We start from the raw sequence: 22,420 nt of genomic DNA, 5'->3' as shown, positions 1-22,420 counted from the left end.
ACATAAGATATTTACCACTCCAAGATAAAATTTTATTGCCAAGACTTATACATAGTAAATTACAGGGTTAAACGAGGTTTGTAACGTTTGGCCTCGTATCTCGCTCTTTTTTCGTCTAAAAATTGTTTAATCATCTCAGGAGGCAAAAGCTCGCCTCTAAAGGTCCTTGGTAGTCTCTCCTTATTCAAGATGTTCAGTCTCTCGTTTACGTACTGCTTAGCGTCAAACGCTTGAGCTTCCTTAACTTTGCCAATTAGCTCAGCCTGAAAAAGTTTCTCCTTTTTCTGTTTCCTCTTCAGTCTTAACTTCGCCCATACAAATTTCATCTTCTTACGTAGTTTCTTTAGTTTATGTTTCTTCATTTTCTTGTGTCTGATTCTTAACATGTTCACTGCCTGTTTCTCAATGATGCTTCCATTTGTAGGTAGATCTACAGATTTTTCTAGTACAGGAGAATCATATTGAATGGGCAAACGTTCCACAGGTTCTTGCAGTGGAGAAATCTTGGTGGAAGGCGTTTCAATAATATTTCTTATTAAATTTCCACTCGCAGGTATCCCAAAGTCTATGTTAAGTGTTCTTGGTATAAATTTAATGCTATGTGTCAATCCTGTACATTGTATACAATTATTAGATGATAAACGGGAAACTATAGTTACATCGCAACTTGATTGTGTCGAATATTTTGCAGCAGCAGCACTACCTGAGATAGACAAATTAAATTATTCATAAAATATTTTCATGCAAATACTTTAATATAATATATAATAATTGAATAAAGCAAGACGTTCTATTACAAAATGATACATTTCTGTTTATCTTTAAGTATTAAGGGAACTGGAAAGTAATTCATTCTTATAAATGATATAAACAGTGTCTAGTTTTGTTAATATAATTTATTATTTACTCAATAATGTAATCATTTTTTATAATAATCATCCACTTATTCAATTTTTAAATACTTTCTCAAAGAAGCTGGCTTTGATTAGAAAAATATGAAAAAGGTGATTCAAACATCAGCTTACTCATAAGAAGCTTTGTAACAAATACAATTATAGAAAAAGATAATAGTTTGATAAAAAACTAATATAATGGATGAGGAAGTACTTTCTATTCTAATTCTCTAATTTTTCTATTTCACTAAATCCAGTCGAGCATTATCACATTACAAAATCAAAATCCATTAGCCTCTTCAAGAAAGACATTAAAAACCAATAAATAAATAAACGTTATAGAAAATGATGGCGATATTATTATACAAATAATAAATTATATTGACAAACTACGTGCTGTTATACATTATTTAAAAACTACTTATTTTCCGGTCCCCTAATAAATAACAATGCTTGTAGGTTAGGATTAATTGTTCCTCACTTGATTACGTAAAATCTCAATTGTCGAGAGTACGTACTTATCCTGCCTACTGCAATTTTGCGAAATGCAGCGCATAATGTATTGATCGACATTATAGTGATTTTTATCGTCAATAATATAAATATTTTTGCAATTACATAGCACACATCACACACTCGACATACATTTTTTTTATTTCCGAACTTTAATATCAGATGGCGACATTGTCGCTTCACACGTGTCTGTGCCTTCAAAAATATCTAATAAAATAAAATTATAGAAACACTCTTCGTTCATGTTTCATCAAATTACACAACTTTTTAATTAAAATTAAAATTTAAAAAAATTTTAGTCAAGAAAAATAAATTAAAAATTTTATGAAAGAACATGTCAAGCAACAATAAAAAAAAAATTATTGAATATTTTGGCTAGACAATATCAGCTAAAAGTTTGAAATTGAAAAACTGAAGAATTCTTAGGTTTATTCTTTTTTTATTCCTAATCAACAACAAAAATTTTGGACGCAAATTCCTGAATTTTGGTTCTGAAACTGCAAGAAAAAATTAAAAAATTTGATTTATAATTTTTGCAGCAAAAATTATCCTATTCTATTTCGTTTTCAAAGTTGTAATAAATAAATCTTATGTAAAATACGATTTTACATAAGAATCAAGAGTAAACAAAAAATTAAAAGAGAAATATAAATTTTATACAGATACACGAATGTAATAAAAGAACAATCTATAAAAATTTAAAAATTTTTAGCAATACCTTGAAATGTAACACACAAGTCCTTAAAATATCCTCAAAAATCAGGGGTTTAATTAATTAAAAGTTATTTATACGTTTTTGTTTACATTTCTTAGACTTAGTTACAACAATAATTATGAAACTTTGACCGCACATATTGATATAAAAGGTAAATATGTTTAGTCCATTCGCGTTTTAATAGTCCTTTTTGTGACCTTATCCTTTTCTCTGAAAGCAAAAAAATGCATACAATTAATTCATTCAATGTATATATATACCTAATTAATATAAATATCAGTTGTATTACCGTTCTCTATAGCGATACCTACATAATATAGACAACAGCTCCCCATCCAGATATCGCGTCCCGATCAAATGCATTAACTAAAGCTTGGCTGACAGTCTCGAACAACTCTGTAGGCTCCAAATTTGGCTCGTAAAGCGACTCACACATGCCATAAAGTTGCTCCGTACACGTTCCACCCACTACAAAGTCCTCAGCCATGTTTCTGGAACCTATCAGGTCCATGTTACAGATGAACGGTTCAAACGTGACCGGATCGAGTCCGGCAACTATGGGCTCGACAAAGTATGGCCCAAATCTCTTCTCATAGAGGAGATTCGAGATCATGGCGGTGAACGTTTTGGGGTGGATCTTGCGGTTTTCCTTGAGCTCATACAGGTTCAGGCGGAAGCGCAGCCTCTCCATGACGGTCTGCGTGTCGGTGGCGAGACCGGGTAGACTGACGTATAAATGCGGTCCCATCTCGTAGATTTTCTGGAAGTCGCACATTATCGTCTGCGCCTGTATGCCGAATCTGCGATCGGCCGCTATGGCCACGCAATTCTTGCCCTTCATGGCTATCACGGCGCCACCGTTGTACGCGAGGATACTCTACGGAGGAAGAAAAACGATGTATATTGAAATTGTACGTGGAGAAATGCGGCGCGATAACTCCTCGCGAACGTGCGCCGTCATCGGTACGGAAGACAGTAACATAACCTCTCATTGCGGATCAATCTCCGGTTATTTCGCGGCGTCGCGATTAAGAGAGAAATCTCATTGTAAGGCAACAACGACGGAGCGTGAGAAATACTTTTTAACAGATAAACACTCACCATGTTTCTGTAAAAATATCTGACACCTTGCAGAGCGAAATGTCAATCACGGACGGTCGGGACGCGTTGAAGTGCGAGTCACGACCACGAATTGTAAACGATATAGAAGCGCGCATCGCGGCATCGCGCAATCGCTAGCTCAAATAAGAGAGTGGGGGGAGGGAAAGGGGATTAAACGTAATAATTAATTTTATTTAAATAAGAGAATAAAATATAAAAAAAGATAAGAAAGTTACAGGCTGCGATTTATTTGACGCTACAAAAGCATTCTTCGGACGATCAATTTGTAAAATTCTTTGTTCCGATTGATTAATTAAACGCTTCGGAGCATTTGTAACGAAATTGTAACGTCAAATGGATCGCAGTCTAAATTGCTTTCGCGCATTTTAAATACATCCGCAAGCATATGACGCGCGACGTCAGACGTCAGACGTGCAGGTGCACACATATGACGGCGAATGAAATTCATGCGAATGAGATTCGCGCGCTCCCGTTCGCGCACGAACGAAGAGAGCATGGCCGCGCGATGTTATTGAGGATTCAACGCGCGGGCGGGCACAGGCGGGCACGGAAGAGGGTATAGAGAGTACTCCAAGTAAATTCAGTCAGTTGGAGTTGGAGCGGAGCTGCGACCTGCGACCAGCTGCAACGTGGGAGGCCGAGGTCGAGAAAGAGAGAGAGAGAGAGAAAGAGAGAGAGCGAACGACGTCACTGACACGAGAGCGCGCGTGGACAGACGTGAAAACGAAAAGGGAGCAGTGCGGGCGAATCGTCATCGTTGTGGGCCACGGAAAATGCGCTCGGCGTGTTGCCGCGATTGCCATGCGTCCCACAGCGAGTGACTCGCGTCTCCGGCCCAGAAATAAACGACTTGGTACGTTTCGTCATCGTCGTCGTCGTTGACGAGAACGGGATCCCCGTGTCCCCCGTTTCTCTCGCGCTGGAAACTCTTTGGTTAAGCCGACCGCGGGCACACGCGGTCCGTCCGTCCGTCCGTCCGAGGCTACCAGTCAGCTGTGTGTGATGATGTCTCTGCCCCCCCAATGGCGGGCACACGCGTGTAGTCCCCCGCCGACACTCCTCCACGTCCCCCGTTCCCGTGCGTGTTGTTCTCGCGCGAGCGACGGAAGAAAACGAGACGCGTCCCCCTTTTGTGCGAGTCGATATATTTCGCAACGCGTGTGCTCCGAGCACACGCTCCGCCAGGAGCGGCGTGTGACGGCCACGCGCCATTTAGGATTCGACGAGGTTTTCGAACGGTCGCCTGTTTACCAAGGTCCGCTTAGAGCTTGGGAATTTTCGCGGGCGTCGTCACCTTGCCTCGTGCGAGAGTTATAACACTGGGACAGGAGAGATATTTGGAACGACGGCCGTGAGATGCGCGTACGCGCGCGTGCACGTGTGTGGTGTATTTTACTTTTACGTTATTTTTAAACCGACGTGAGATGCACAAAATACGCGAACAAAAAAAGCCGTGTAAACCCCAGTCTGTTTTTGCACTCTCCTGTGTATTGTTTCCTGGGAACCTTGCGTTCCGGTAGCCTTTGTCGCTTTTATTTCGAACTACTCCAGAACTACTCGTTAGTCTTTGCACAAGTCGAGCCCCCAACTTGCATACGCGTACTGCAAATGATGGTATAGATTCCATATGTAAATAGGTTGATGTGAGTGACTTTGCTGTTTTGCAGGTTTGTTGTAGTATACAGTGATTGGATTCCTCTGTGGATTCAGCAACCCGTTGTTATTGTGATTGAGTTACCAGTGGTTCAGTGGGAAGAATGTCACTAAAACCCAAGAGAGTAGATTTTAATCAGACATGGCACGTATTACAAGAGACTATCAAGGGTGTGATAACATTGGCAAACATCCCTCGCGCTATATGGAACGACAGATTTAGGTATGAGAATTGAGAGTCATTTTACATCTTCCCTCTGATGCGGGATGGAAGAGTGTATGTTAAGTGTGTATTTTACAATTGCAGCGACGTCTACTCCTTGTGCGTTGCATATCCTGAACCGTTGGCGGACCGTTTGTACGACGAGACAAAGAGGTTTTTGGTTAATCACGTTGACCATCTGCTAGTACAAGTGAATTCGTACGATGACAAATGGGATTTGCTCCCAGCGTATTATCGCGCCTGGACAGAATACTCGCAGGGCATTTACTATTTGCATAGCTTGTACTTATACCTCAATCAACAACACATCAAGAAGCAGAAGCTCTCGGAGGCAGAACTTATCTATGGCACGAGTTTGCATAATAGGGAGGAAGAGTGCCAGGAACAGATGGAGATTGGGGAGCTGGGTTTGGACATTTGGAAGAAAAAGATGATAATACCGCTTAAAGAGAAACTCGTCTCCCTTCTACTTACGTGCATCGATGCCGATCGAGATTCAACGTTGCTCGAATCGACCGACGTCATTTGCGGTGTTATTGGAAGTTTTGTTCGGGTAGAAGAGCACAAGATGAAGGGGCAGTTAAACGTAATAGCATTAATAAATTACATAAGCTGCAACTTTTTGTTTTTATAAAAAATGAAAGGTTTCTTTCTCTTTTTCGAGAGTTATTTGCTGAATTAAATCTTGATTTTTTTTTTAGTTGTATCAAGAAATTTTCGAGGAACCTTTTTTGAAAGCTAGTGGAGAATTTTATACAGCAGAAGCGTCGTCGTTGCTGCAACAGTCTGACGTTACGCGTTATATAGAAAAAGTAACGTGGAGACTCGCTCAAGAAGAAGCACGCGCCTATAAGTTCCTTCACAAGAGTTCTGTAGCGAAAGTGCGTTATCGTTTTTCCTGCATATTTTAGAAATAATTTCGATCGATGAACGTACAGTGGCAACGTTCTCTTGCAGGTCAAAGCATGTTGCGAGGATAAAATGGTAGCCGCACACGTGGATCTGCTTCATGCAGAGGCTGAGTTAATGATAAAAAATGAAAGCAGACGAGATTTAGCTCTTCTTTATCCATTGTTGAGGTCCTTACCAGGAGGTTTAGATCCACTTGTGCAACATCTCACTCGTCACATTACATTACAAGGATTACAGGCAATCGGACCGTTGCAGGGAGAAAATGTGAATATAATAGAATACTCGAACATATTAATAAATATATAGATTTGTCCAATTTTTTTATAGAAAAATATAAATTTTTAATTTCAGGTATACATGCAGTTTGTAGAGAACATGTTAAATGTACATTCTAAATATTCAGAAATGATTAAGGAAGTGTTCAATTCAGATCAAAGTTTCGTAGGTGCTCTCGATAAGGCTTGTTCCGCCATCGTAAATTACAGACCCGCTCCAAAACAGCCTGTCCGAGCTCCAGAATTGGTAAATTGTTCAAAAGTGATACTTTCACAGCTTAGTATACAGTTTCTTATGATAAATTATACAATATATGTATCTTTCACTTAGCTAGCGAAATATTGCGACACTCTGCTGAAAAAGTCTCCGAGAGCTGCCTCCGAAAGCGAAATTGAGGACAAATTGAAACGCTCCATAACCGTGTTCAAGTATGTAGACGACAAGGACGTGTTCCAAAAATTCTATTCGCGTATGTTGGCGAAGCGACTGATACATCAACAGTCGCAATCGATGGATGCCGAGGAGATGATGATCGACGATCTAAAACGGGCATGCGGTTACGAGTTTACGAACAAGCTTCACCGCATGTTCACGGACATGTCTGTTTCCGCGGACCTAAACGCGAAGTTTACGACGACCTTGCGGGAGGGCGACGGAGAGAATCAATTGGGTACCGGTTTCGCGGTTAAAGTGTTGCAAGCTGGTGCTTGGCCGCTCGGACTACCACCGTCGCCCGGTCCGTTCCACGTTCCGCAGCAGTTGGAAAAATCCATTCAGGCTTTCGAGACGTTTTATCATATGCAATTCAGCGGTCGAAAGCTCACGTGGTTGCATCACTTGAGTCAGGGTGAGCTCAAGTTCAATTACTTGAAGAAACCATATTTAGTCACCGTGCAAACGTATCAAATGGCGTTACTATTGCTCTTCGAGCATTGCGACGCGATTCCATGCAAGGAAGCGGCCGCCTCGTTACGTCTGTCGCACGATCAACTGGTGAAACATGCCGCCAGTCTTGTGGATTGTAAGATCCTCAATAAGTCCAACGACGGCGAACTGGAGGAGGATACCATTCTCACGCTCAATTTTAGTTACTCTAATAAGAGAACGAAGTTTCGCGTAACGGGCGTGTTACAGCGAGACGCGCCACAGGATGCAGAGGCTACGCACCGCAGTGTAGACGAAGACCGAAAGATGTTCTTGCAGGCAGCTATAGTTCGTATCATGAAGAGTCGTAAACTACTGAGACATAATCAACTTATACAGGAGGTGAGTTGATACTAAGTGAGTTTAATACAAGTTGCACGATAGTCTTGCACAGCAGTGTTTAATGCAATTCTGTTTTCAGGTGTTGAGTCAGTCGAAAGTTACTTTTGCACCTTCTATTGGAATGATTAAAAAGTGCATCGAAACCCTGATAGATAAACAGTATATCGAACGTACGGCAAATAGCGCGGACGAGTACTCATACATTGCGTAACCTTTTAACGTCTGTCACTAATTTATTTCACTCGAGATGCGTCCCAAACAGCGTTCTGCTGAAAATTGTGCTCGAAGTTGTGCTCGAAACTGTGCTCAGCGAGGCTAATCGATTAACTATCTTCGATAATTAAAGCTTTGAAGATAATTAATTGTAAAAAGAAAGAAAACAATAAGTTGAAAAAAAAAAAAGAAAATGAGCTGTCAATGACATTTGAAAGATCGGGAAAAGCATCTTAGACCGCTTATTCGCTCCTAGGATCAATCAATTAATAAATATTTTAATTAATTTACTGACTTGTAACATATGCACACTGAATAAAGTTGACGTTACTATTTTATATTGGAGTAGCACGTCTCGCAGAAAGTAATTTTATACGCAATACAAATTCATTACTGTTCCTTTGATAGAATCTATTTTTAGAGAAATAGAGCAATCCATTATATATACATCTTTCCTCTTACAAAATATATACGACCATCTTTAATCCGAGAATGATCGCGATACGACATTTTTCATTGACGAATAATAGATCATTAATATATAATAAGGCCCCGCATGGCCTCAGCCTAAATAATTCATAATATCATTAATGATGACATGAAGATGCTAATGTTAAAATCTCGATTTCTTCATATAAATTTCATTCGTTCGATAAGCAGCAGCCTTCGAATTCTCAAGCTTTACGTAAAATACATTCTCTGATTAAAACTATATTGCAAGTTATTCTAGTTATTATACTTGGTAAATCGCGTAACTTTTCAGAAAGCATGGAATGTTGCATGCGGGTTACAAATACTATATTATTTTATATATACTTTTAATATTATTAGGAACGTGAAGGCTTTAATTGTAGCAATTCGGGGTCGAGTAGCGGATTATTATCAACTTCCGTCTCCGTTGGCTTGTTCATATTGTTCACGATAAGAGACGACGCGCTGTCCGTATTGGTGTAAGGGGAGAGACCTGCCCATTCCATGCCGAGGTATATAGGACTGCACGGTGATTCCAGAGACAAGGGATCCGAGTGATGCGACTGGTGTTGTTGCTGCATCTCTTGACAGTCCGACGGTGGTAAGTGCGACGTCATGTGAGTTGCAATTTTACACTGTTTCTCCTGCTTGCGCCATTTTGCTCTTCGGTTTTGGAACCACACCTGTTCGCGAGGAAATTATAATAACATTCATCAAATTCTCTTTCAGCCAAATACTTCAAGTACATGTAAACTATATATACTATTAAGGAGACATGCGGAAATTACTTGTACTCTAGCTTCCGTCAATTGGATACGAACTGCGAGTTCCTCCCGAAAGAACACGTCGGGGTAATGAGTCTTCTGAAAAGCACGCTCCAATTCTTCTAGTTGGAAATTGGAAAACGTGGTGCGGTACCTACGCTGCTTCCTCTTGCCGATCACGCAGGATGATCTCTCCTCGTTTTCGGGGCTAGTCGAGAAATCGTACGCTATAAGAAGATATACAGTTTACTCCTGATAATACACTCTTCCGACAAAAAGAGCATTTCGATACACAACGCTGCTACGGGATAAGGACGTCGGAATGAAATTCACGAAGTACCAAGAGCGTTTGTCAACGTCTCAGCGCGCGGTAGGAAAATCCGCCGCGACGCGATTCGCTCGCCGTCGAATTTTATGCTGCAACGCTTCGCGAGCACGACGGCAAACGCTTCATAACTGTTAAACTGATTACCGCTAACTCTATTTAAGAAAAAGGGTTGACTGCGGATCCACTTAATGCACTTAGCAATAACTTCATTGAGCGACACTCTACCCCAACTTGGGATACCGGAGACAGAGGCAGTTAATTAAATCAGGTCCGGGTTGACACACGGCATCGTGCACTTACTGAATTTCATAGGGAAGCAGACGGAGGTGGATTGCGCACCGCCGATCAGACTAGTCAGGGCGGTCGACTGCAGATCATCACCCTGGCTGACGTCGACAGGAATGCTCGACGACGCTACGATTGCACTGGCCGACACCAACGGATCGCGCGGCGCGCTCACCAGAAATAGCTGCCTGCCGCTCTCGATTCCGCTCTCGTCCTCCTCGTTCAGATCCATCCCGCGAGAATTCCTGAGACTTCAACGAGGAAAGTCGAGTATAATTGAATTAATCGCACGCGAAGAGCGAAACGACGACGTTGAAAATCAGTCGAATTTCAGGAAGAAGTTCGTTCACATTCGAGCTGACGCGCCGCGACTCCTCGGCGTTTCCTCGTCCTCCGTCTTCTTCGGAAGGTTTTTTTTTCTTTCCTTACACTTGTACAACGCGTATAGGCGGAGTAGGGGACAGAGTATACTCAAAGTGAACTCCCTCAAGGGGTGTGGTGAAGCCTAAAAAATGTGTTGCTTGTACACTACTAATCAATAGCGTACGGCTGTTATAGTACGACCGTGCGATGAGAAAAAATTGTAATCTCTCGTCGATTTTTTACGAGTCAACTTTGCGAATTTGCGTTACGTTCTGCAATTTTGTAATTGCATTTTTATGCCAGCGGTCAATCCTTTCCTTGGCTATTTGAAAATGAAGATGCAACATCTTCGCGTGTGTTGAGATGTTTAGCGCTTTAACTCTGCGTTTTTTTCCCAATTAATATAAAGGATTCATTAGTAACAGAAATATTTTACATTAATGTTATAAAAATGAGACATAAATAATGCACATAAAATGTAACTTTTTTTAAAACTTTATTGCTCTCGCAGTGTAGTGTATTACAATATGTACAAAACTTATTGCATTTATTCATACTTAACAAGTAACAAATAAATTACGTGCTTCAGCAGTGCAGTCATTTTCCTCACATTATCAAGAGTGAAAAACGTATTCTAAATACACTAGGCCTTGAAAAACGCTATTGCTTGATAAAGCTTTGTAATTTTGATATCGATCTGTTTGTGTGAATCTCTATGTAGATTTCTAGAATCATGAGATTGTCAAAATCTTATATTAAAATATATGCATGAAAAGTGTCTGACATAAGGGACGCAAATCGATCAGTTTGTCACACTTTTGTTTATTTTGTGTGTTTGTTATCACACGTGCAATTGTTCTATTTTCATGTACTCTCCGTTCATGCCGATTGGTCCCGCGATTATGTACGATTGGTAGGACCGTTTGGAAATCGCTTTAGACGTAGAAGAGACGGACTCGACTGGTGGACACTAAGAGATCGTCGTCGAAGAATTTTGTTTCTATTACAACGTTGCCGCTATTCATAAAGAAAAAAAAAACAAAATAATTAATCCGTAAGCTAGTGGAAAAATATATGGAGAAACACCAGGAATCCTGTTCTTGAACATTATCACATACAAAAATTCTATATCACGTACAAAAATAAACGTGACATACACTATAGGATTTGCATATTTATATTGCTCAAGAAGAGAGAACTCCAGGGTGTGTCTTTACTTACTTTAATACATTCGCAGGCATCATTTGACTTTCCGGTGCCGCTTGGATCAAGCTTTGCCAGGTGTTGGTGCTGTTCGGAATGACGAATCCGAACTCGAAGAACCACTCCTCCAAACAACGTCCCTTGAATAGTACCTTCTGTTCCAGACGAAACCTCTCCATAGGTTCCGCGGAGCTGAAGTTGATCTCCCTCGACACCGCGCGGCATCGCAGGATTTTCTTTGGTACACGTGCCTCGTGTTCCACGTCAGGTACAGATCTGTAATCAGATAAGAGACCAAGGATTCAGGGCTATTGTCATCTTTTGATAAAGTTTTTCCGAAAAATTAGCTTCACTCACAAGTCTTCGTTGCCCTGCCAGAGAATCTTTCCGCTGTCGGCGTCGCGCAGATTCATCCAATTACTGATGGAACTATGATTAAGGAGCCGATATCCGTTTTACAGTTAAATCCAGTTATCAAACAAACATTTTGACGATCTGTTCTTCGCAGCTGTACCGTTACACTTTTAACGCTTAAAATAAAATAGACTTATAATCAAGGCAGAGAGAAAAGTGAAAGAGTGCTAGGAGGAAGAAAAGTACAAGGAAATCAGCTGCAAAGAACGAACGTAAGAATTGTTTCGAGTTTGACGTTTCGTTCTAACCTACAAACTACCAGGCGATCGCCGGAACAATCGCGCTTGAATTAACTTCTCAAATTAAAGGATACACCTGAAATCCTTTGAGGATGTCCTCCCCGCGAGACGGCATATTTAGGCACAAGACGAATGGATCACAGGTCGAATGGATTATATAGAAGTGTGTGAAAACGACGCGCAGACTATCGATCCCATGCCTCCGAGTCACTTTGAATTGTAAACACCAGCGAGCGGAGCGAGCCGCTGACGCCGACGCGCCGACGCCATAGTGCCTGCGAAAAAATCGCGATAGCAAACGGCAAACGAATCGACTAATCACAGCCGGGAAGCTCGATCGTGATTGGTCGACCGTTCCATTGCTACCGATTGCGATTTTTTTATCTGGCGTAGCCTTGGCCGCGTCAACGAACTTCAAGTTGCTTTAAATAACTTATCTGAAATATCCATTTTGAGGTTAGGAAGAAGAAAAAGAAGTAATTTTTATCTGTTTCATCCTTGAACAGATTTTACATTTGACTTTAGTATAACAGAGAAAAAGATCACTTATTGTTTCTTGAAATGATCTATATGATGGAGACTTTTCTAAGAGAGAGAAAAGTTTTCCTATGTCGAAATTATATTTTGGGAAGTGGATAATGAACGTTTATTAGGAGCAGTTAATTTCAAACTTATCTTCTTAAGTCTGAAATTTGTAATAACAACCCTGGTAATTAAAAATTTTCCTCAAAATTTTTGTATGGATTGGAACACTTCAGAAATATCGAGAAAAAAAAATCTGAATCTTTTCTTAAATCATTTCTTATATATAAATTCTGAAATATTCTAAGATTTTTGATTTTATATTTTCTAAAAAATACTTTAATCTTTTACAGATTTTAGATTTTATCAGAAATTTATAGAACAAGAAATCTTAGAGGTTTTAACCCTAGTTTGTCATTCTTGCCATAGATTTCTTGCAGCCTTGTAACTATCATGCTATCTATATTTCAGAAAGCATATTTTTTTAGCTCATAATATGTAAAATTCTTTTTTTTTAGTTTTTAATCAGAAATTTTAGCAAATTTTAATTGCGTTTTTTATATTGTAAATTTTTTGATAATTTTCATAACAGGCAAATTAGATATGAATGCAATTAAAATAGAGTGATTTTTCTTGAAAATCTTATATAGTATAAAGGAGAAATATTAGATGACTAACTTTAAATAATTTTGTTTTAGCTTTATTTCAAAACGTTAAGCTTCTTTAAAAAATTTGATTTTAAATTTATATCGTCTTTCAGTCACATTATTTGTAATTAGCAACAAATTGGAAGTTTTCCTATATTTGCACTCGACTTTTATATTAAAATCTCATATAATTTTATTAACTTCATATAATTATTACAGTGCAGTGTAATGCATGGAAAGAAGAAGAAATAGAATATTTCCGATTAAACTGCAAGTCGTCAACTAGAATGAAAACGCGCCGCCCTGTGAATGAGTATGGTAAACCAACAACTAGAAAAAATATGCGACGCAAAGATTGCAAAGCGTTAAGGTTTGGGATTCTTACGAGAACTGAAATAAAACGCGAGAGGAGTTATTTTCACTAAAATACTAGAGAAATGTGCAGTGGGATAAACGAGAGAAGACGAAGATACCACTAGAGTTCTCTCTCCTATTGATTTCGTAAATTATTATCACGAAAATGTCTCTTTCCTTCAGGCTCCAGTTTAAGTATAAATTTTTTGTTGCAGTTATAGATTCCAGTGCTGCTTAACTAATTAATATATTTAAACGTTTTTCCCAAGCATGAGAAAACAGGATGAGTGATGATATGAAATATCAAACCTCTTTAATTAGATAATCAAATGATCAGAATTCAAGGAGAGCACATTTGAACAAGATTTGAATTGCGAGACAAGTGGAAAGATAATTGAGATTTTGAGAGAAACATGTACTCGTGAGGATTAGTGGAAGAGAAGTTTGATCGCACTTTCCGATTCATTCTACCTGCAGTTGCATTCGAGTGCACACGCATCAATGGGTCAATATAAAAAGCACGTTGTAACAAACAGTAGAATGCGAAGAGGTCGAAAAATCGAAGAATGCCCAGTGACCTGTTCAAGAAATGCTTTTGGATATATAAATCAGTAGACAAAAGGTTTGCACCGCGCAGCCTCATTGACATTTAAATAGAACTTGATTAATAATCGAAAAATCAATTGTTTAATTGACTTTTGTTCGCTAATAATGGTGAAGACAATTCTATTAAACAATTATTTTACATGAAATTACCGACGTACATAAACTGTCTTAAATTATATAATTTTCGTTTTTATTGTACCTCGCTCGCTTTTTGTTTTTTGTTTTTTTTTCAGCATCTACAGTATCAAAATTCTTATTTTTCCTCATGAGCTCACGGAAAAGTAGAAAGATGGAGAACATCTTTGGAATACATTTGTGTCATAAGGCGATTTCGCAGCGATCAGATCTCTCGCCCCAGATACGTGATGTATCCTCTGCGGATCCCACTAGTTTATTTCGAAGATCTCACACTAATGGAGGAAGGAGATGGATCACATAAAAAAAAAAAAAAAAAAAAACGAAAAGATTTATATGCACGTGTGTAACTTCAAGAGAAATTTAGTGTAGGTAAAGGAACATCTTCGTCTCAGGAAAAGGAGTTGCGCGATTAATGTGTTTCTCTTTTAGATGTTGCTCTCCGCCCAGTTTGGCGGGCGTTTGCTTGCACCCTTCTGCTGCACCAATACCCGAGTTTCCATCGTCGCGTATAGCTGCATGTGCACGTATGTATAAATACATGTGCGGGGGTGGTGCTGGCTGCGGAATGAGGGTGTGAGCGAGAGGGTGAGGGCAAGAGCGAGCCGGGTCGACTGTGCGAATCTCTGCACGTACATGCACGTGTGTACGGGGTGTATGTACACGTACAGGCGCCGTTTCCATGGATCATCGTGTGCGTGTATTCGCGGGGGTGGCGAGGGTGAGATCGAGGACGGTGGGTGCCTCGGTGACGTCAGTGCTCCAATCGTCGGTTGCGCAGAGACGGAGTTGGCCAGCGCGAAAGCGCGTCGCGCGTCTACGTCAGAATGACGGGCCGAGCGAGCAGCAGCCGTTAAACCACCCTCTTCGGTCGGGGACACTCTCTCTCGGCGCGGGCGGGCCGACGGTCTAGGGGTAAGGACGCTAAGATCTCGACTCGCCGCTGTCTATGTCGTGGTCCCGCGGTAAGTCACAGCGCGCGCAGCATCCCGATAAATCGTTTCCGTTCTCCTCCGCAGAGAGGTACACGGGAACATGGAACAGGGAGCGGTGTCGTGAAGCGAGGCGGAAGGCGCGTGTCGTCCGCGCGCGCGTGGGTTAACGGCGACGCGACTCGGGTGGCCGAGTGCCGGCGACGATGGCGAGCTCGGGCTCGGCGGTCGACGGGATCGGCGACGACGGCACGACGGGCGTGCCGGGCGGCGGACCCAGGAATCCCCTCACCTGCGGAGTCTGCCACAATTACTACAACGAGCCCTGCCTGCTTTCCTGCTTCCACACCTTCTGCGCCCGTTGCATACACGGCCCGCACATCGACGGGACGGTCAAGTGTCCTATCTGCGGGTAGATAACAACATGTGACGATTTATTCAACGATTCACGTTCGCGTGTGCATGCGCAGCATTATTTTTTGATGCAAATTTAGATTTTAATTTCCTGTTTCTTTCATCTTTTGCGTGTACATTAACGATTTGTTTTCACAACTTTAATATTCTCCAGATTCAGTAGTTTTAAGAAAATTCAATCATGAAAATGTTTCTATAGTTTTTTTTTTTTTTTTTAAACTTTACATACTAATTGTCACTTATTAAATTTTTCATTCTCATCCACATCATTTATTTACCTTTAATTCTGAATAAATAATTACGTTAATAAAATAATCGAAATAATCTAGGCAACAGACACAGTTGAAAGATGGAGCGCAATTACCACCCCCCGATCAGCTGATACGCCAATTGGTAGAGCTAGCAAATTCTGAAAACCCACCATGTGCCAATTGCGACAAACGCGACAAATCCACTATGTTTTTCTGCACAACATGTGGTAAGTTTGCGAAGAAGATGTCTCTCAACCAGTATCAAATTCAATTCACAGAATATAAAAAGAAAATGTACATTTATCATTTACAGGACAAGCGCTTTGCACCCACTGCAGAGAACATACTCATCGCGCGAAGATGTTCTCCACTCACGAGGTGGTGCACATGAGCAAGTGCACCAAGGACACCCAACGACGCTGTCCGAGCCACGGCGAGCAGTACATAATGTTCAGCCAGAGCGCCAAGTGCATGCTGTGCGCCACGTGCTTTCGCGACACGCCCCCGGACGCACGGGTGCACTGCGTGGACATCGAGAGCGCCTGGCAGCAGGCCTCGAAGAAGATGGAGCGCGCGGTGAATTCGATCTGCGAGCTCCAAGCCGGCATCAAGGACGGCGTACTGGCGCTCAAATCGCAACTGGACGAGCTGCGGCACAGTCTCGAATCCGAGAAGCGCGCGTTGACCGCCTTCTGCCAAGGGATGCAGGAGGCGATCAACAAGACGCACGCGTACGTCCTCACGGAGTTGCAGCGTCAATTCGACACCAAGGAGCGCATGGTGCGCACGCAGCTGCTCGCGCTGGGTGGCGCGTTACCCGTGCTGCAGATGCATCTAATGCTGTGCACCGCGTTCACCACCGGCGCGACCAAGTATCAGTTCCTCGAACTGGCGCATCCGATGCTGGAACGGCTGAGTCGCGTCGCTCAGCTGGGCCATCCGTCGCGTCCGCCTCTGCTCGCCGCTCACATCAAAACAAATTATCGGGCCGACTTCGCGCGTGCCCTGCATCCCTATGTAGGTCAAGTGCAGACACCGAAGGTTACCGCCGAGTCCCTGTACGATCAAATGGCCGGCGGCCATACGATAGGCCAGCCGGAACCGCAGGTACTTCAGGTACGTGCGAACGAAGCGAGTAATCGCACGGTTGATCCTTCATCGTGATCGTCCTTCACTTTCGTATCACAAGTTTCCTTTCCGATGTCGTCCTCGCATGTCCAAAAAGTAAGGTGACATTGCATTTTAAATCTCCCGCGCGCACGGATTTGGAGGAATAAAATTTTTTTAGGTTGGTAGGACTGTCTTTGACATCCAAGAGAAGTAACACGTCAAAATATCCATTAGTGTTTGAGATACGCATTGTTTTGTGAGCTGCTAAAAGTGAATTTCTCGTTTTTTGCCATGTCTACATTTGTTGAGCAAAGAATTTGCATTAAATTTTGTTTGCGGAATCAAATTTCTGCTGCAGAATCGTTGCGGATGCTGCAGAATGCCTTTGGCGATAAGGTTATGTCGAAAAAAAATGTATACAAGTGGTACAAAGACTTCCATGAAGGTCGAGAACGTGTTGAAGACGAGGAGCGTTCTGGGCGACCATCAACCGCAACCGACGAAGCTCACGTCCAAAAAATTAAAGATTTGGTGTTGGAAAACCGTCGTTTAACCATTAGAGACATTTCTGATGAGATTGGCATATCAAAAGGCTCGGTCAATTCCATTTTGAAGGATGTGTTGGCTCTCAAACGCGTCAAATCTCGACTGGTACCAAAATCATTGAATTTTTTGGAAAAAAGGCGCCGCGTTGAAGTGTATGAAGCAATGCTTTCCGACTACATTGACAAGACAAAACGCATTATCACTGGAGATGAGACTTGGATCTACGCTTACGATCCCGAAACAACCGACCAATCGAGTGAATATTGTGCCAAAGGTGAGCCGAGACCGAAAAAACCACGTCAAAGTCGCTCAAAAATCAAGGTTATGCTGACTGTTTTTTTCGATTATCGTGGTGTTGTGCATTACGAGTTCCTTCCGCCGGGCCAAACAGTCAATAAGGAATATTATTTGAACGTTATGCGTCGTTTGCGTAACGCTATCCGACAGAAGAGGCCTGAATTGTGGCGAAACAACACTTGGTTTTTGCACCACGATAATGTACCGTCACACACTGCGCTGATTATTCGTGATTTTTTAACCAAAAACTCGACTAATATCGTTCCACAACCACCGTATTCACCTGATTTGGCTCCATGCCACTTCTGGCTATTCAGCAAACTCAAGCGGCCGCTCCGGGGACACCGTTTCGAGTCGATAGAAGAGATTCAAGCCGCTGCGAAGAAGGAGCTAAAGGCCATTCCTGAAATCGATTATTACAACTGTTTCGAAGATTGGAAAATCCGTTGGAATAAGTGTATTATATCAGGGGGGGATTACTTTGAAGGGGACGAAATTGATTTGCAAGAATAAATAAAGAATTTTCGAAATAAATGCAATGTCACCTTACTTTTTGGACACAGTAGTACTTCCGTGTAAGTACTTTTCTTCGCATGTTTTTATATTTCATGTATCTGATGGCTTGCATTTTTTTTTTTTTTTTAAGTAGAAAGTAGAATATATCAATTGCCTTTAGCAGAATCAATTTCAAATTTTATTCATGGATATGATTATCAATTACGACTCTATCGTTAAATACAATTCGCGTTTTACATAAGAAATATGCTTTCTCAGCAGAGCAGTAAAGTTGCTCAGAGGCTGCCGCCGAAGAGCGGATCTGACGGTGGGCCATTTTCCAATCACTGTCGGACCTTCGACACTCAGCTGAAGGAACTGAGTCAGCAGTTAATGACGGTGAAGGAACGATTGGGTGAGTTGCAGCGGGACGTTTCCGTTTTGAAGAGGGCGAACACCCCGCCGCTGGGATCGCGTTACGATCATGTGGCGAGAGACTGCCGCGTGCTCGAGCAACAATTGGAGCATCATCAGATGGAACTGGAGCGACTGAGAAACATCTTCGACGCGCTCTGGGAGGAGCAGATGTGCAGGATCCACATAGAAAAGGAGATCTTTCACTCTCAGGTGTGTTCTCCCAGCCAAATTACATCCTCTTTGTATCTATCTCATTTACTTCTCATTCCTTTTATTCTCATGCTTGTTTCCGTTTAGATGAATGACATACTGTCCCTGAAGAGCGAGGTGAAAAAGTTGCAAGTGCTCGCTCAGCACCTGGAACCCTTTGTCAAGTCGTTCTCGATAGGGATCGGCGCTGGGGAAATAAGTATGGCCGCGGCGGACGCGGCTGATAATCAGCATCTGCAAGCGTTGCTGGATCATTTGGCGCGCCTGCAGATGCAGGAGCCACCGCCGCATCCGCAGGCTCAAGCACCGACGAAGGATCATCGTCATCCACGTAGCACTGCCACGAGTGCCGACAATGCGCTATACATGAAAGGTATGAAAAAGAAAATTTCATATGGATGTTTGCCTTAATGCCTTCATATATAAAATAATGAAGGCGTTAAATATTTCAGTATTTAATTTGCAATCTAATTAATCGTTCAGAGACAAAGGAGATCCCGACGCGATGTCGCACGCCGTCCGGTGGTGTAGGCGCCGTTCTAGACTCGAGCGGCAACATAGTCGTGTACGGGACGGCCAAGTCAACCGATCCGAAGCGAGGCGTGCTCAGTCAATTGATCGAGAAGGCCCGAACGCAGAAGGACGATCGCAAGAAGTCGCCAGGCAGAGAGGACGGCCGCGATCGCAGTCAGAGTCGGCGTTCGCGCAAGTCGCCGGACAGCGCGAAGCCGAAGACACCGCCCGGGCACTCGTCCGGCGGCAAGATGCGGTCGTTGTATCGCTCCTTGAAAGGCGGCACCGGCGACACTTCCGCCGAGGCGCTCGATCAAGCGGAAAGATGCACCGACTCGCAGCAGCCGCAGTCTCATATCGGTAAGAACGGGAGAATCGCAGGACCGTCGTGCGCAAACGAGTACTGATACATTATGACACGCAGGTCTTCCTTTGTAGTCCATCGGGGCGAAATTTCGGGTTTAGACTTAATGGCGACAAACATCCGACAGCCGAATATGTAAAGTTGCTCACCGTTCGTCGTACACGTTCTTATATATAAAATATATACAATATATGTAAATATATTTATGTACATTAAAGAGAGATATACGTTGACCCACACATGTAACACATCTATTTCGTACATTTATCATCACGAAGTTAAGTGTCTCGTCGTTGTCGTCTCGCAGCGAACTTTCGTGCACCCGCTGTGTTCGAAGAAGATGAGATCGCACTTCTAAAAGAATCCCGTGCTTCCAGCAGGCGATGAGGGCGAGTATCAACGAATCTCGGAGGCCTCGAGCATGGGCGAAGCGAAGAAGCGTGTGCAGGCGCAAGTGCACGCGGTCCCGACCGACGATCAGATACGGGCGATCCCGAGCAGCAAGGTCGCCAAGATCTACCCAGCCAGCGATTCCGAGGAGCTGTTCTACGGCGACGGGAAGGCGGACGCGAGGAGGCGACGGCGCGCCAGCTGCGAGAGTCTGAGCACGACCGGTTCCGGCAACAGCAGACGGTCGAGCATCGCCGACGGGCGGTAGGTCAACAATCCATCATGCAGGATCCCCGGAAAACCTTGGTCTATCTGGTCGGATCACGGTCGTCGTCTCTCGTGCAGAAGCAGCGCTCCTGGGAGACCTTTCCGCGGCCGAAGAGCAAGCGCGGCGCCGGTGGCGATGGTGCGGCGGCCGCGGGGGCGTCGTCCCTCGGCCAGCTGAAGAAAGCGGACAGTTTCGAGGGTCACGAGGAGGCGGTACGCACCTTGGTGGCGGCCGTGCAGGAGACGCGCTCTCAGCTGCGACACCATCATTTACATCATCATCGGTATCATCGTAAGAGCAAAACGAATTGAGGCATTCTCGGTCTTTTCGCAACCCTTCCTCGCGCGCGCAACATATAATTACGTAAGGAAATATTGTCCGTGGATATCGAGTAGATATTCGCGAGCCTATTGCGTATAGATAGAAAAAGAAAAGGAAAATGAGAATGATCAAAAGACTAAATGCCGTGCCCCAAGTGGCTTAAGTATACATGTTATTTATTAGCAACGGAAGCGTATTGTTGTGAGAGCCGATATTATCGGTTTTTCGAAGATTTTGGACATTCTACTAGTATAATATTAATAATATTAATAATATAGAAATATAGAAATATGATAACGACCATGAAAAAGGTCTATATTCTGCGCGATATGGAAAATCGGAAGTCTTTGTTATCGAGAGGCACCTTCGACAAGTGCGCTCCCGTCTTTATATTAATTACTTTTCGAAAAATTTCTTTGAGATCCCGATCGAACGTATGGCGTTTGTATTATTCCGACGTTTTTGACGTTTGTATTGTGTCGAACTTTTATATAGCGATTTAATTGCATTCGATGAAAGCGCCGAAGATCGGTTCCCCTGCCACCGTAAATCCAGACTGTGAAGAGACGGAATGATCACATGCGTTATGTCCGCTACTCGTATCGTTGACACGACCTACCTTGGAGCGGTTGGTAGAGACACGTAGAGCCTTGATTAGGGATAATACGGGAAGATTATAAACAAACGCGCGTTTTTTCAAACAAAACGCGCGTGTGCAATGTACAATAATTGCAAAAGAACCGCGGTTGACGTTACAATTTAAACTGTGTACAGACAAATTCAAATCGATTTCGTTCTGAGCGCACATTATCTCTTGGTTACGTTTATTACAAAAATTCACGTGTCTCGTTTCTTTATTAAAATGTGCGGATTTATTCCCACCGTATTTTCCCGTACATACGGTAGCACGAAATTCTTCCTCCTTGAACGTCAACGGGTCGGATGCATAGTCCAGTAAAGTACGTCGCGCAATTCGATCGGTCGAATAAAAACGGTAATACTTAGCTAATAAACAACACTGCCAGTCGCGATATATTACGAATTTAATCGACGATACTCGATTCGCGAAGAATAGCCTAATTCGAGCGTTTACTCGTAATCGCCAGTTACATCAATAAAAAAAATAAAAAATAAATAAAAACCCGACGATCGCCCTACGACTCGCCGCTGCTGCGGACGTATCGACGCGCGGGCTCGTCACGATTATGCAATTATCGACTGTAACGTAACGATAATATTAATCCGAATAAGAAGCGCATAAGTCCCGGTCTACAATAGATGTAGTAAGCCTTAAACCGTAAGAAATTGACCAATCATAGTTGAATATAAGGAGAATAATCGACCATGGTTGGTCAATTTCTTGCGGCTTAAGGCTTACAACATTAATTGTAGACCGCGACTAAAGGATAAATCGGTGTTACGAGGAATCAGCTCCTCCTTGTGAAAGTCAATGCGATCGTTAATCGTTGTTTCGAATTTAACTACGAGGACTTGTAATCTTCAACAGGGTTACAATGAACGTTCTAATTATAGCGAGTGTACACGTAAGCATGTATGAGAAATGTCGAATTGCTGGTATAGTAAAATATATACAAGTTAATAAATATACCCTTGATTCACATGTACCACATCTTCATGGAGGTGAAGACGACGTGCGAGCCTCATCGCTTGAGTTTTAAAACTGAGTGTTCGCAATTGTACGTATAAAACAAAATAGATACGCGAATATTCGGTATCCCACTTTATTTTACAGGTAGGCTATAAAGTTAAGAGCT

General features: G+C 42.5%; 6 protein-coding genes across 9 annotated transcripts; 2 read left to right on the top strand and 4 right to left on the bottom strand.

The window, feature by feature from the left end:
• Window positions 1-10: 10 nt before the first annotated feature.
• LOC105207451 lies at window positions 11-1,641 on the bottom strand. The gene is made up of 2 exons (XM_011176897.3): window positions 1,412-1,641; window positions 11-703 (listed from the first exon to the last, which is right to left on the bottom strand). Exons 1-2 carry the CDS (start codon window positions 1,464-1,466, stop codon window positions 60-62), a joined length of 699 nt encoding a protein of 232 aa, XP_011175199.1. The 5' UTR covers window positions 1,467-1,641; the 3' UTR covers window positions 11-59.
• Window positions 1,642-2,153: 512 nt separating this feature from the next.
• LOC105207452 (proteasome subunit beta type-3) lies at window positions 2,154-3,363 on the bottom strand. The gene is made up of 3 exons (XM_011176898.3): window positions 3,223-3,363; window positions 2,433-2,998; window positions 2,154-2,331 (listed from the first exon to the last, which is right to left on the bottom strand). Exons 1-3 carry the CDS (start codon window positions 3,223-3,225, stop codon window positions 2,283-2,285), a joined length of 618 nt encoding a protein of 205 aa, XP_011175200.1. The 5' UTR covers window positions 3,226-3,363; the 3' UTR covers window positions 2,154-2,282.
• A 557-nt stretch (window positions 3,364-3,920) lies between these two features.
• On the top strand, window positions 3,921-8,129 carry LOC105207453 (cullin-2). Of its 3 annotated transcripts, none has more exons than XM_011176899.3 (8): window positions 3,921-4,096; window positions 4,911-5,119; window positions 5,204-5,705; window positions 5,821-6,000; window positions 6,077-6,295; window positions 6,383-6,553; window positions 6,638-7,573; window positions 7,653-8,129. In XM_011176899.3, the coding sequence occupies exons 2-8, from the start codon at window positions 5,001-5,003 to the stop codon at window positions 7,782-7,784; spliced, it is 2,259 nt and encodes a 752-aa protein (XP_011175201.1). In that variant the 5' UTR covers window positions 3,921-4,096; window positions 4,911-5,000; the 3' UTR covers window positions 7,785-8,129. The 3 variants fall into 3 exon arrangements, with proteins under 3 accessions (XP_011175201.1, XP_039306518.1, XP_011175202.1); XM_039450584.1 differs by lacking the exon at window positions 3,921-4,096 and adding an exon at window positions 4,375-4,498; XM_011176900.3 differs by lacking the exon at window positions 3,921-4,096 and adding an exon at window positions 4,450-4,621.
• A 47-nt stretch (window positions 8,130-8,176) lies between these two features.
• On the bottom strand, window positions 8,177-10,343 carry LOC105207454 (homeobox protein ARX). Its single transcript, XM_011176902.3, has 3 exons — window positions 9,650-10,343; window positions 9,046-9,248; window positions 8,177-8,940 (listed from the first exon to the last, which is right to left on the bottom strand). Exons 1-3 carry the CDS (start codon window positions 9,864-9,866, stop codon window positions 8,614-8,616), a joined length of 747 nt encoding a protein of 248 aa, XP_011175204.1. The 5' UTR covers window positions 9,867-10,343; the 3' UTR covers window positions 8,177-8,613.
• A 133-nt stretch (window positions 10,344-10,476) lies between these two features.
• Window positions 10,477-12,154, bottom strand: LOC105207455 (retinal rod rhodopsin-sensitive cGMP 3',5'-cyclic phosphodiesterase subunit delta). 2 transcript variants are annotated; one of them, XM_011176903.3, is made up of 4 exons: window positions 11,928-12,154; window positions 11,558-11,620; window positions 11,219-11,476; window positions 10,477-11,014 (listed from the first exon to the last, which is right to left on the bottom strand). In XM_011176903.3, exons 1-4 carry the CDS (start codon window positions 11,966-11,968, stop codon window positions 10,933-10,935), a joined length of 444 nt encoding a protein of 147 aa, XP_011175205.1. In that variant the 5' UTR covers window positions 11,969-12,154; the 3' UTR covers window positions 10,477-10,932. The 2 variants fall into 2 exon arrangements, with proteins under 2 accessions (XP_011175205.1, XP_039306546.1); XM_039450612.1 differs by having other exon boundaries at window positions 11,558-11,629; window positions 11,863-12,066.
• A 2,337-nt stretch (window positions 12,155-14,491) lies between these two features.
• On the top strand, window positions 14,492-22,253 carry LOC105207459 (RING finger protein 207). The gene is given in 9 exon segments (XM_011176907.3): window positions 14,492-15,032; window positions 15,137-15,461; window positions 15,793-15,941; window positions 16,028-16,830; window positions 18,442-18,789; window positions 18,877-19,162; window positions 19,273-19,662; window positions 20,047-20,316; window positions 20,319-22,253. Coding segments are annotated over 8 exon segments (2,769 nt in total). The 5' UTR covers window positions 14,492-15,032; window positions 15,137-15,255; the 3' UTR covers window positions 20,636-22,253.
• Window positions 22,254-22,420: the final 167 nt, after the last annotated feature.

Source organism: Solenopsis invicta, chromosome 6 (genome assembly GCF_016802725.1).
Source record: "Solenopsis invicta isolate M01_SB chromosome 6, UNIL_Sinv_3.0, whole genome shotgun sequence".
In the NCBI taxonomy this organism is placed as follows: Eukaryota; Metazoa; Arthropoda; class Insecta; order Hymenoptera; family Formicidae; genus Solenopsis; species Solenopsis invicta.
The sequence above is the reverse complement of the archived record's forward strand: the minus strand, read 5'-3'. Positions and strand labels throughout refer to the sequence as shown.